The sequence below is a fragment of the Gobius niger genome (genome assembly GCF_951799975.1).
Source record: "Gobius niger genome assembly, chromosome: 17".
Classification (NCBI taxonomy): Eukaryota; Metazoa; Chordata; class Actinopteri; order Gobiiformes; family Gobiidae; genus Gobius; species Gobius niger.
This window is the reverse complement of record NC_136868.1, coordinates 3536374-3551396: the sequence shown is the minus strand read 5'-3', so window position 1 is coordinate 3551396 and position 15023 is coordinate 3536374. Positions and strand designations below refer to the sequence as shown.

The 15023-nt window shown below is 41.6% G+C and overlaps 1 protein-coding gene across 1 annotated transcript in view; it reads left to right on the top strand.

Moving 5' to 3' along the window:
- naaladl2 (N-acetylated alpha-linked acidic dipeptidase like 2) overlaps window positions 1-15023 on the top strand; it is a 590615-nt gene that overhangs the window by 354675 nt on the left and 220917 nt on the right. The window contains exon 5 of the mRNA XM_079574900.1: window positions 1597-1864. Within this exon, the coding sequence (XP_079431026.1) occupies window positions 1597-1864 (268 nt within the window). The remainder of the gene's footprint in view (window positions 1-1596; window positions 1865-15023) is intronic.

The window sequence follows — 15023 nt, the reverse complement described above, 5'->3', positions numbered from 1 at the left end:
AAGACGCAGAGATGGAGTTGCCTGCGGAGGCTGATTTTTCTGCTGCTGCGGCGATAAAGCAGAGTGAGAGACTCTGAGGGAGAACTTTTACTGGAAAGATTTGTGAGACGTTTCATTGAGAGGGAAAGGTCGTAGCTCAGTACACATTGGAAAAGGGTTGGAGGATTTTTGTCCTCATGTTATTTAAACAAAATGTATTTATTGTAGTCAAGTTATTATAAAACAGACTCATCGGTCAGCTTTTGTCAGACCACATGAGCTGAGCTGAATATCAATTTACACGGATTGCGGATGGAAATTAGCCTTGAGCTAAATCCGGCATATTTACAGCACTAGTCTGTTCATCAATATGCACTGTCCCATTCAAATAAATTAATAAATGAAATGAATGAAATAAGCTGAATATCAATTTACACACTGTATTGAATGTATTATCACTGCTCTATATTAAAAAGTGTTTACATTTGAGACTAACTGTGCAAATATTATGAAGCCCGAGGAATAATATAGAATAGTGTCCTTTTTCTCAATACTAAATGGATTTCTGTTTCTTAAAGATTCAAGGACATCAATTAAATAGTACCATGTTTTTTTAATGAACTAAAAGCTTGGAGTTTTGAACAGCTTTGTGATTCTATACCGTATATATTTATTTACCTGTTCATAAAATCCCAAAGCTTTTTGAGTCGTATTGTGCTCACACCCAAGGACAAACGTGAATGCGCACGGACACTGACGACAGCGACCCTTTAAAGGGACTATACAGAGTTTAAAACGGTTATAATTGAGTATTTTCCTCCCCCTACATGTTTCAGCAATGTCCTAAAGTGTAGAATGAGCTGAAATTAGCAAAGGTGGTGGAACATAGTAAGGTATTTTCACCTGAATACATTCGTCTGAAAAGTAGGGCCCATTCACATTGACAAAATGTTTCTTGCATGAAAAAAACGGTCAAAAATGTCTTGGCAACTGATTCTTCACACTCTTGTTCCAGCATTATAAATATATTTTCGACACATAACTCCATAGTTCACAATCCAAACCTGGCCTGAAGGAGTTTTTGATGAATGCTCAAGGCTTGGTATCAATATTTCTGACATAACTTGCAAAAGATATTGACATGGTTGGCATATCTTTGTTTATTTGTCTATTATTTTACATTTCCTTTTGTGTGTAAAGGCCATTATAGCAGCTAAATGACAAATTCACTTATTGCAATGTTTTCTGTGTCATTCTTCAGTGGTAAATACGAAGGAAAAGTCTTCATGTGGGTTTGTTTTTGGCAGCCAGAAAGAACCGAAATTATCTGAAGGCACCATTGGGTTTCAGACTGAACAAAATCACAGTGTTTACTCCCAAAAAGTTCACTTTTTTTTTTAGCTCACAATCCCAGACGTGGGGGGGGCGAGCTCTCCTTTCTGATTGGATGTGTTCGGCTCAAGAAAAACATACAAAACATGAACAAATGATCTTGGGAAATCCTTTAAATCGCTTTTTGTAGTTGATGTGAGATTTGAACATGTAAACACGGACAAACAGGAATGTGATGCACCTTAATATTGGGTTAAAAATGTCCTAAATGTCTCCCCTCTGTAGGTCCATCTCCCGGCAGCCCGACTCCAGCGAAGAGGCCAGGGCGCGGTTCCTGTATCGCCAGTGGGTGGGGCTCGGTTTGACGGACGTCCAGCTGTCCAATCTCACGGCCCTGCTCAGTCTGCCCGGCCCCGCCCCCAACTCCGTCACCGATCACTCCGCCGGGCAGTGCTTCCTGCCCACCGGCGAGTCATGTGACCAGAGCCGAGCCAACGAACCGTCCAATCAGCAGTTCTCCTACGCCGCCTACTCCGCTGTGGGAACGCTGCAGGTAAAACACATTCACTTCTGCTTTTCAGTGGCTTTGAATGTTTAGTGGGGAGAGTGAGTGGCTTTTTGGATGCTACATAAATGATGTCAGAATCACAACAAACACTGTCCAATGGTAGCATTTCCTTTTGTCCTTTTTTGAAGGATGCATTCTCCGTGTACAGTTACTTTTGCTTATATACCGTAAATGCTCTAATATAGGCCCGGGCCTTTATTTACTCAAGGGCATCTAGGACCAGGCCTTTATTGGAACCAGGCCACAATTAGAGACAGGCCTTTATTTCTATTTGAGCAAAACGGACGACCAGGAAAACGAAGAAAAACGAGATTTGTGTCCATTTGCACCTAAAATATTAGGTTCATTTATTCATTAACTTTGCAAACCCTCTCCCAGCGGCTGGAACATTGACGCCTTTTATTTTGTCGGGACAACAGGAAGTGTTTCGTTGCATTTAGCGGAGCTTTGACATCAATGTCACTGCAGGTTTCTGTTTCGTTTTTACCGCGGACCGGATTATTTGTTGTTATCTTGTGTAAAAGGCGAGTTTAGACGGAGCGTTTGTGTTTGTGATCGATCATGAGACTGACCCGAGAGAAGACGAGACGCTCGCGCTGATGGGAGGAGTTATTTTGAGGCGCGGGACTGACCTGCACACGGAGCAGCTGGACGTGCTTTGAAGACGCGATGGTGACTTTATTAAAACCCTGGAGGGTCACATAACTCTCCCCCTGTTTCCAAACATAGTCACAGGAGGTTTGAAAAGTGGCTAAATCTGTGTCAAAGTTACGCTCGGATCAGCTCCTCCGCAGCGTCCCCCTCGGCCCGGGTTCCCGTTTGTTTACTTCCTGCACGTGAGTTTTCATTTACACGAGTATGAGACAAATTCCTAACATGGGGAATATTTCTACTGTTATAGTTTTTAATAAAAGCCCCGGCCTGTTTTAGAGACCAGCTTTAATTTGCCTCCGCCAGCCACGAACCCGGCCTCTGTTAGAGACAAGGCTGCTAATGGAATACAGGCCAGTATTAGAGAGTTTACGGTAACTTTGTCAAATACAAGCACATGAATGGATAAGAAGTTCTTACGTGTATTCTTGATTGGAACAATTGTTTTTCTAAATCATAGAAATAGGACTTTTTTGAAGATTTTGTGAACAGAAAGACATTTTGAGTTTCTGTATTTTGACCAATTGGACGTTTTTCTAACGTTTATTCCCATATTCATTTTTTTTTGGGTTTATTTTATGAACAAAAGTGAACCTAACAAATGATAAGTTTTTGACACATAGTTATGCATATATATATATATTTTTTCCCTCTTTGGCCTGATCTGCAGGTGTCTCCCACTGGAGCGCCACCGTTGCCCATCTGTGCATCATTTTCCCCCTTTTTCATCCAGTCTTGAATTTAGCTCCATTTTGGTCTATGTTACCGCAGCTTTGGCACAATTAGGTGTGGCGTGTGTGATGGATGGACACGGGCCCGGGCTGAGGATACTGGCCTAATAAGTCCTGCTGCTGTCGGGCGCCGCTGCTGTGGAGGCAGAAACTGTGCCGTGACACATGTGCACACGACTCTGCCGACACCAGGCCATTTGTAACCGCTAAGTACCATGTTTAACCCTTAAGGAGCGGGGAAACTAACGGGAAGAAAGGGTAAAGTTAAGCCAAGAAGTGATATAATGTAAGAGCGAATTACCAACTGTTACTTCTCTTTTTCTTTTTTCTTTTTTACTACTTGACAGAAGGATTTTTTTGGTGCTGTAATAAGAATAAGTAAGGATTAAACAACGAGGAGCCGTGCATTAGACGGTTATAATGCACGACGCGGAGTCAAGAACACCACGACGCGCAGCGAAGTGCATTATAACGTCTAATGCGGCTCCTCGTTGTTTAATCCGCTTATACCAGGGTCCCACAAACGTAACATTTATAATAAATGTTTTTTTTTTCATTGACTAAACTCACTAAATCTGCCAGACTACGGGACTATTTTGTGTGGGTTATTAGCCGGTCACTGAAGGCTGGTCTCAGAGCGAGTCATTCTCCGCAGCTATTACGAGGATCTCAGTCAGGCTCAACGACACAACATCAGCACAGAATCACAACACAACAGGACTAACCCGGAAACACTTTTCCCTGGAAGTAAACACCGATATGCGGCACTCGTGGGCAGGAGTTATTTCACTTTTACAAGGTTTAACCTGAAGCTAAAGCTAGCTAGCTCAACCAGCTCAACTGTTTATGGAAACAGCTGCGGTGGAGTCGCTCACACCTGGGCCCCCCCAACTGAAACTTTTATGTTTGACTTTACTAATCCAGACAAATATGCTTAAATGCAGGATCATTTTATGTACGCCTGAAAATGATGAATAGCCTTAACCGTTTTCAATAGAAATGTAAAGCTCATATGTTATTAACAGTAGCTAACCTAGCTGCTCACTCTCCTCTACAAACATTTAGCAAACGTTTTGTTTTGGCCCAAAACGTTGAAATTAAACAAAATCCATCTCATACGTTCCTGTCAGTCACTAATTACGCCTTTATCTGATTCAGCTGTGTCATGCGTTGCTATGGCGACGCCACAGCGGAGTGATATCCCAGTGATTTAACTACCGGACTATGTGTGCGGTTACACCAAAATAATGCACCAGCCAATCAGAATCCAGTATTCACCCAGACCATGGTATAACAATTGCTAAACAAGTAGGTTACGTGACATGATAAAATTACCAATCAACAAATTGTCTTACATGTACATCCTGCTGTGTGAACCAGGCTTTAGCAGTGATTATCCTGTCAGAAAGCAGATTCCCAATGTGGCTAAAACCAGTTTGGAAATGAACATAAATGAACTCACCCCTACTTCCACAATTCCAGCTCCTGTCCCCAGTCAAATCTTCATAGTGCCAGTGCAGCCTCCACTAGTTAAAGCTGGATTTTCTATCAAATGGGGAATGCACATACTGTATAGCCAAACTTGTGTCCGTGTGTGCAGCTCAGCCCAAGTTAGTAGATACAGTATACAGGTGAAACTCGAAAAATGAGAATATCGTTAAAAAAGTTATGTAATTCAAATTAAAAAGTGAAACTAATATATGATATACACTGGAGTCGGTGCATCAAGATCCACCACACACAGACTGATCCTGGACATGGGCTTCAAATGCCGTATTCCTCTTGTTAAGCCGCTCCTGAACTACAAACAACGTCAGAAGCGCAGTGTTGGGGAGTAACGGGATACATGTTAGACTACAGTTACTTTGCTAATACCAAGGGAGTACATACGTTGTTAAAATTTCATCATCCAGTCGAACTGCACGTCATTAATAAGAAAGAGAAAATGGTAAATACCGTAAATGCTCTAATATAGGCCGGGGCCTTTATTTACTCAAGGGCATCTAGGACCAGGCCTTTATTGGAACCAGGCCACAATTAGAGACAGGCCTTTATTTCTATTTGAGCAAAACGGACGACCAGGAAAACAAAGAAAAACGAGATTTGTGTCCATTTGCACCTAAAATATTAGGTTCATTTATTAATTAACATTGCAAACCCTCTCCCAGCGGCTGGAACATTGACGCCTTTTATTTTGTCGGGACAACAGGAAGTGTTTCGTTGCTGTTAGCGGAGCTTTGACATCAGTGTCACTGCAGGTTTCTGTTTCGATTATTTGTTGTTATCTTGTGTAAAAGGCGAGTTTAGACGGAGCGTTTGTGTTTGTGATCGATCATGAGACTGACCCGAGAGAAGACGAGACGCTCGCGCTGATGGGAGGAGTTATTTTGAGGCGTGGGACTGACCTGCACACGGAGCAGCTGGACGTGCTTTGAAGACGCGATGGTGACTTTATTAAAACCCTGGAGGGTCACACAACATTTGTTTGCCCTGTTTTCAAATATAATCACTGGAGGTTTGAAAAGTGGCTAAATCTGTGTCAAAGTTACGCTCGGATCAGCTCCTCCGCTGCGTCCCCCTCGGCCTGGGTTCCTGCACGTGAGTTATCCTTTACACGAGTATGAGACAAATTCCTAACATGGGGAATATTTTTACTGTTATAGTTTCTAATAAAAGCCCCGGCCTGTTTTAGAGACCGGCTTTAATTTGCCTCCGCCAGCCGCAAACCCGGCCTCTGTCAGAGACCCGGCCGCTAATAGAATACAGGCCAGTATTAGAGAATTTACGGTACATACTGTATGCATGATGATAGTTTTCAGAGGACCGACATTTCTTATTCTAATCTTCTGAGATTTTGAATTTGGGGTTTGAAGTTGGCCAAAATCATCAAAATTGTAACAAACAAAGGCTTGACATATGTCACTTTGCATGTCATGAGTCTATATCATATATTAGTTTCACATTTTAAGTTGAATTACAGAAATAAATGAAAGATATTCTCATTTTTCTTTTCTAAACCACTGACAGTGCATGCTACAAACATTTTCCAGCCCGTCAGGTTCTTGAACACGTGTATCCCTTCACCTCTAAAGTCACAATCAATAATAAGTCATTTCTACCCCCAAAAGCAGAACTCCACCTGGCCGCTTTCGACGTTCGACGTGCAGAGGCTGTATTTTTCATCCCCCTGAAGTGAGAAAACTTTTGACACCGCTACAACAACCGCTCCCTTTGCATCGGACACGCTGTAATTTGTGCGCACGACTAAACCCCAAAGTGCTCAGAAGTCGGCTGAAGAATGGCCCCAGATGTAACCCGCGCTGTCAGGGGAGCTCAGTAAAAAATACACAAGCAGCAGCAGCTCCCGGTCCTGAGAGTGGAGAGTCCTCGGGGCGCACACCTCCCCCCCCACACACACCCGGCACCCGTGGGTGTCATCCATCACTGCGGAGCGAGAGGTCCCTATAGAGCAGCAACATTCGGTCACACTGCAGACAGGCGGATAAATATAAAGTAAGAGAGGAGTGTGCGGTGTTACAGTATATGTATGTATGTACGGTCTGCAGAGGGAGGCGAGAGGATGATCAGCCATTTTTACTTTTGTTTGGGAAAGTACGGCAGCCGAATGAATCACAAGTGATCGTTTTAACAGGAGCCGCCAACCTTTTTTTACTCGGTGAGCTACTTTAACAGAAAGTGACTGCTTGCATTTCGATGGTTTGTGTTAATGAGCAGGGGCGGACTGGGACTGAAAAGCAGCCCTGGACTCTGACCAGCCTGGCCCAAATTAATGTAAATGTGCACTTACCACCCGCCTTAACGGAGCGTATTTTCTCCAGCTCGGCTTTACCCAAATCTAAAAGCTTGTCGACTGAAGAGCAACAATGCAACGCCTCATCTGAAAGCTAAGACCTACAAGAGTGATTCTAACTTTTTGTCAAGTCGCCACATTTTTTATCATATTTTTGTTGTTTTTTCATTACTTTTTTGTGGCTTTTTGTTGTGCTTTTGTCACTCTTTTATTGTGTTTTTGTCACATTTTTTCTATCATTTTTTGTTATGTTTTTGTCACGTTTTTGTGGCCTTTTTGTGGCTTTGTTGGCCTGTTTTTGTTGACTTCATCAAATTTTTTTGTCATTTTTTGTGTTGCTTTTCCGGCACATTTTTGTTTTCTTTTCATCCTCTTTTTTGTCGCTATTTTGATGCTTTTATTTTTAGCTTTTAGATTTGGGTAAAGCTCAGTTAACCCCTTAACTCCCGCCTGAACCGAGCACATTTTCTCCAGCTTTACCCCAGTCCAAAAGCTTCTGGAAAAAAGGTGTGAAAATAGCAACAAAACTGAGACGAAAACAAGGATGAAAATGTGAAAAAAGTGAGAAAAAACGGACGAAAAAGTGACAAAAAATGTACAAAAAAATGACAAAAATGGACAAAAAATTGAGAAAAAAGTGAGAAAAATTTGACGAAAAATTTAGAAAAAAGTGACAAAAAATTGACAAAAAAGTCACGAAAATTTGACAAAAATGAGACGACTGCCCAACAATAAAAGTGATGAAAAAAAATCTGATGATGTGAGGAAAAAGATCTATTTAGTTTTGTAGATCTTAGCTTTCAAATGAGGTGTTACACTGGCCGACAGGATTTGGGTAAAGCTGAACTGGAGAAAATGCTCTCGGTTCAGGCGGGAGTTAAGAGGTTAAGGTGGCCCTAGAGCCAGTGGCCCTTCTGTGCTCTTCCAGAATGGACATATGGCCAGTCCGCCCCTGTTAATGAGCGACTTAGCTGGAGTTCAGAGGATGTTTCAACACAACAAACGAACTCGAGTTTATTCTTTACTTTACGTTTGCAGTGTGTTCAGAACAACAAGCTGATTTAAATGTAGCACATCGAGCAAATGTTGAAATGTGGAAAGCCTCTGTCGAACTACTTGGAAGCTGCTGCAGTAGGTTGGAGATCCCTGGTGTAAAAGGTCATTTGAATTACTATGGCTGTCGTCTGCCAAGAGTTTGCTCAAGTGCAAAATGATAAGCACATACAGAAGTGCATCAGTAACAGAGTTATTTACAAATTGTTTTCCTCGCGCAGCAGTCTCTCATTTACATATCAGATCTGGAGCTCTAATACTTTTACTAATACGTTTTTTTTTTACTTTTTAATTTTATTTAATGCAAGCGATGTTAAATGGTCTGTTGAAGGCACTATACCTGATTTTTTTTGCTAGTAATAGAGAGAAATGTGTTTGTCCTCCTTTAGTATAGTGTCAACACATTTGTGAATGAGGTATGAGGTTTAATGTTTAATGTGGTCCAATATTGTACCACAATATTGGATAGTATTGTTTCAGGGCCTTTAAGTGCAATTTGCCCACAAATAGCTGTTTGCTATTTTCTAGCTTTGTTTGTTTGTTTACTTTATTGTCCCCGTAGGGAAATTTGTCCTCTGCATTTGACCCATCCTTCGATGCCGCTGGGGCGACCCGTCAGGAGCAGTGGGCAGTGGAAGTGCTGCGCCCGGGGACCCATCTCCAGATGTAGGGCCAGGCTGGTGGTCAGAATCACATGGCTGGAGGATTCACCTATTACACATGTTTTGAGTCGTGGGGGAAACTGGAGTACCCAGAGGAAACCTACGCAGACAAAGGGGTCCAGGTGGGAATCGACCCCAGGACCTTCTTTGCTGTGAAGCGGAAGCGCTAACCGTTGCTAAATGACCCCTTTGTTTTATTCTGAACCTTTAAGTTTAGAGCGTTGCTTGATGCTGCATTTGTTTGATCTTCATCTAGGGTTAGGGTTAAGGTATTTATTCTACCCAACAAGTAGAATAAAATACAAGCGTTTATATTATAGCAGATATAATTTATTGCAGAAAAATACCTTGAAAATTACCATAAACCCAACCAAAAATATGTGTTTTCTGTGAGTGGATCACCTCTCTTCAGACCTAACTGTTGCTCTACTGAGAGCGGGACGTGTCCACATTGTCTCCATGAGATGATGACTAAAGCCAAATGTGACCTTCAAATGGGTTACATCCTCATCAGAATCCTTTCTTTGATAACACACTGCAAAAACAGCAGTTACTCGCTGGTCATTAGGAGCATGTTTTGTTTTGCTTTACAGTATAATCCAAAATGTTACGCAGTTTGCCTTTACAGAGGCATTATTAGTCGTAGCATACCGATTATTCATTGCCCTAACAATAAGCTGAATGCCCATCTCGCGTCGCCTGTTGCATTATGGGTAATGGAATTTCTTTTGACTACCAAGAAATATTTATAGGTGGCGGAATGCAACGAAGAAAGCTCTGATTTGGACCGTTTGAACCGTTGGAAAGTTGATGATTTAAAGCGTTTTTGTCGTCGCCGTGGAGCTTGTTACAATATTAGCTTAAAATCTATTTTTACAACCGGCCGTTCATATGTAGAGATGCTTCAAAAGTGACGACCACATAGTTCACATAGTTGGAATTACTATGTGAGAAAAGGCGAAGTGCAGGGTCTGAAACTGTGGCCTCATGTCGCCGACATTCAATACATTTAAACTGGAATGAGGAAAAAAAAATGTAGAATTTTTTTGGTCAATAATTGGGTGGACAGTAAAAGAAATCTTTTTTTTTTTTTTATTGTGACCAGAGATCCACATACACACATAGGCTGCCTCTAAATTTACTTTATTTGTATTATATTACGAGTGATCTAATGGCACAACAGAGTTAATCAATCGCTAATTTGACAGACAGAAATGTATCCGCTATATTTAACATCAGCATCGTTTTGAAACTTTTTCCTTGTGATTTCAAGACTAATTTAAATTTAAAAAGTGACGGTGTCTGTGTCGGGCTGATCCCAGGTCCTGTCGTTCCCCTGTCCACTATGGTCCACTATGGTCCGCTATGGTCCACTATGGTCCACTATGGTCCACTCCTGCCTACGGAGCCACCGTCAAGATATTGAACATAAATACTTGCAAGAAATGTCTCTTGAGACTTAAAGGGCCCGATCTTGTGCATCAAAACGGAGATGATAGCGTGACATTTTGCGCTCAGTAGGAGCACTTTGTGATCTTGCCACTCCAGACTTAGCACATTTAAGTGGGTGGAGACACACGCCGATCCGCGCCACAGCGGACGCTGTAGCTCTTTTTCTCTGGAGACGTGAACATGGTTTAGCTCACGATGGGGTAAATAAAGTTTTTAGTTTGACCTGTGAGAGCCTAAGGTTTAAGAAAGAACGCAAGACAGCGCAATGTGAACGAGGAAGTGAATGTCAGCCGTGTTTCCATCAGTGCAGTCGCCTCCTCTTGTGACGCCCCCTCACAGGTGGCGGAGGCGAATGGCACATATAGCGCCGCCACTCGGAAAATAGTTCGCCAAGAGCCGGCGCCGCCCCGTGCGCCGCCACAAGATCTGGCCCTGTGTCTTTAAACCAATGCCCGTGAGCCTTATAATTGATGGTTATGGCTCATGACACTCGCTCCACTACCTGAACTCACTCACACATTTCAATGGCGGAGTGGTTTGTTTGGTAGCCGAATTTTTACATAGATTTACCTTGAACATGGAAATCAGAGGAGACAGTGCGAGTAAAAGATGACTCCACTATAAATGACCTGGCATCCTCTTTTTATTACATTTTTTTTGCACATATTCGCCTTTCAAAGGTGTAGAAATCTGGGTTTTCTTCTCAGAAATCAAGAAGTGGAATGTGAGTTTTCTGTCTAAAAAATGAGCCTGTCTGAAATGAACGGATCTGAAAGACTCAAACCCAGTACAGTAAATCCTGCAATGGCGACTTTTCCTGGGGCTCCACAGCGCGACTAATCAAAATGTAATAGTAAAAGTATATCACACGCTTGAAAATATGTGCACGACTCTATTGTGGCAGCAGAGCAGGTGAATTCAAACACACTGTTTCCTTTCAACATTAACCGCTATGTGTCGGAGCCGGATCTGAGATGTCGCGGCACTTTGACCTTTCCGTATAAAATGTCATCAAAATGTCATCTGCTCCGGCTCGCTCCTGCACATGCTCAGTTGCGCGCGCTCCGGCACCTGTAGATTGGATTACACACTCGGCCGTGTTGTACATGCTGCCGCGCTCCCACTGGGCCAAACCATTTGTCTTGTCAGCTTGTTGGTCATCGTTTTTCACAGTCGAGAGCAGGGATCCCCATTCCCCTGTGTTCCTGTGCAAATGCTGGCGCTCCCATGTCTGTTTTTTTATCTATTTATCTGTATTAAAACAACAACTACACTGGTTCTGGTTCCTCATCACCCTCTGAACCCCCGACTGAACCGAGGACTTTTTCTCCAGTTGGACTTTAATCAAATCTAAAAGCTTCTTGAAAAAATAGCGACGAAAACGAGACGAAAACGTGGCTGAAAAAATCATTGAAAAAACAACAACAAAAGTGACAAAAAATGTTATTAAAAAGTGATGAAAACGTGACAAAAATGTGTCACGAAAATGTCAAAAAAGTGACGACAACTTGAGGAAAGAGATCCTTCTACATAGGGCTGGGTGATTATGGTTTCTACACAAAAAACTGTTACTATAAATCAATTTATGATTAGTTGAATCAGTTAGGGTTATGCTGATAAATACAGCCCACACTACAGTTTTGTGTGTGTAAACCAAATACTCTCACTAATACTACTACTACCACTGCCACTACTACTAAGTATTACTACTACGCACTACTAAGTTCTAGTACTACTATTACAACTAACAATAATGATAATAATAATTATCATAATAATACTTTAAACTGGTGTTTTTTTTAAGTTTTGTTGTTTCTGTTTCAATGTCAAAGTACCATGGCATCACAAATGATTAAAACACACAAAGAAACAAAATACCTCACCTCAATATTTTGGTGAAGCGTATCATATAAAGAGGGGGTATTCTGCTTTTTTCAATCACATAGCACCAGTCTATATCACACTACAATGATGACCAAACCTTCTGTTGGTCTGTAAATGCAGTAAATTAGAATAACTGCCTTGTATAAAATTGCTCTCTCAAAATGGCTGTAGTGAATGTCTTGAAATAGGCCTCTGTCTCTTTAAAAGGACTATAGGGAGTTTAAAAATGTTAAAATTAAGTATTTTTCTCCCCCTACATGTTCCAGCCATGTCGTAATGTGTAGAATTAGCCCAGACCTGTTCACCACAACTGCCTCTAAAATGCTGCACTGTCACTAAAAAAGGTGTTACTTCGGTCCGAATTGCCGTCATGCACGAGCTTAATATAGAAGCTGCAGCTACGCATATGGCCTGAGGTGGCAGTAGTGAGTATAAAATGGCCAACTTGCATCCAGCCCCTTTAAGAACCTCTGACCCTTTCCGACACACCGTTCCGTTCTGCTGAGGAGCAGTGGTTGGTTACTCGGCTGGTGACGAAAGCTCGGAGGCGTCTCCAGGAGGTGGGGGCGTTCCTAGGAGGACTCAGGCAAACCTATCCCTAAAATGGCCGCCATCAGAGTCTTTACAGATGACTCAAAAATATGTGAATGTGCCAAGGCAACACTTCAGGCATGTTTTTAATGAGGGAATGACAAAATAACATGATGTAAAGCCTGAAAAAGTTGATTTTGCATAATACCCCCCCTTTAAAATTAAATTAGACAGCGCCCTCTGGTGACGAGTCACGCGAGTCACTGATTAACAAGACATGGAAACGCATAACAGCTGATAAAGCGTGTTTATGGTACTGATAACATGTAAACTGTGCCTCCAGGTCCACATTGTGTCCTTAATAATTAATAAATACCGCCAAAAAGCAAAGAATTGGGGTATTTTTAATCGCGAGCCACGACTCATACCTCGCGAGTCACCGGAAGTTGCCGTGAGTCGCAAATAGTGCTTGCCCTCTCTCTCTCTGACACATTAAATTAAGAAATGACTGAAATGTGACTAAAACTAAAAGCATTTTCATCCAAAAGTCTAAAACTAGAAAAGCTGCCAAAAATCAACACTGACCCAAAGCGCTTTACATCAAGGAACCAGTCACCCATGGTTAAGACATTATTGTTTAAAGACAGGAAATTCAAAAAGAAGTCACTTTCATCGAACTTTTCAAAAAGGAATCAAAAAAGCAGCCAACTCAACAACAAGCAATAGAAACGTTGCTGTATTTTCCTCTTTTTTTTCTGCAGTATTTGTGCAGTATTTGTATTTGTACATTTCCTCCTTGATAACACTAATAGCTGTAGCATTGTTTAGAGCCCCAGTGATGGAGTGGCTCCAGACACTCCACTCAGGCCATTATGTATTTGTGTGTGTTTAACCAGACCCATTAACTGTGTGCTGTTGAAAACATCCTTTTATCCGCGCGATCATTACCTTCAAGGCCATGCTGACGTTGTAGCTGCATTATAGAAGAAATACGTACTGTACCTGCTGGAAGTCACGTGCACTGCCTTGTTGAGAAACTAGTGAGCGCCGTATCTGAATCACCAACAGAATGAGTGCACTATATCTGTTTTAAGTGCACTACACTTCAATAATAATGGATTCATGCAGACCAATTTCAAGAGGCTCTTTGATATTTATGGATAGATAATAGAGAAAGTCTTGTATTATTACCTTTATGCTTGAATCTATCAATCATTTAACAGCTCAAGCCAAAGGTCAGCAGCATTATAGTATTCATCATATATACTAAGCGGTTCGTTCATGAAAGATACGCAACACGGGATTTAAAGTGCACTATATTTTTCTCTATAGACATTTGGATTTGTAGGAAAATAACAGGGATGCTTAATCTTTTATGGCTATGTTAGCATTAGGATTTCTCCCTAGTAAAGGTGAGACACAGCAGGTGAAAACATTGATTCTTCATGCAGTGGGTCGATGTGGAGATTTTCGCTCGTTTAAGTAAAAAGAAATACGTGTATATATATTCATGTGCAAGAATATTTTACAATGAAATTTGAAATGTATTATTAATTTGGGTTTAGTGACGCTGTAACTGAGAGGTGTGATGCTCAGTGTGTGTGTGTGTGTGTTAGGGATGGGCGGATTGATACCATAGTATCGATATATCGATAGCAAACGGCTACTTTTTAAGTATCGATATTGGGCAAAAAGTATCAATACTAATTTGCATATGTAAAAAGAAGGCGGGGCAGCAATTGTCAACCCAAAAGGATGATTTATTTCTTTGTTCTGAGCCAAAACAGTCACAACAGCAACGGATTGAACTGAGCCAGGCTGATCATTCTGGTTTAGGTTCTGTTTGTTATTAAGTATTCATTTTAAATTTTGTTTATGTATTTAATTTCACATTAACATTGTTTAATTAACCAGTTAAAGTAACATAATTTTAATTGACCAGTTAATTATATGAAATAACCAGTTTTAGAAATGTATATTGATTGAAATACATTCACCCATATGAAATGACCTGTATCGGTATCGATATCGACAAAAATGACCCCAAAAGTATCGGTAACGTATCGATTCCAAAAAATGTGGTATCCCTCATGTGTGTGAGGGTCAGTGTCAGTTATAATAAAGGCCAGATTTGTGCAGTGTACGACTAATTGTTCTGTGGACAGTTTCCCCCACCTGAACTGTAGCTCTCCGCAGTTCATCCAGGGTCATCATAGGCTTCTTGGTAACAGCTGTGGTGGTCAGTGCTGTCCTTGTTCGGTCAGTAAGTTTAGGAGGACGGCCGGGTCTTGGTAGGTTTGCAGTGATGCCAGACTCTTTCCATTCCTGGATGGCAAGGCCGTGGGAACCCAGGGTGCTGAGGGCGCTGC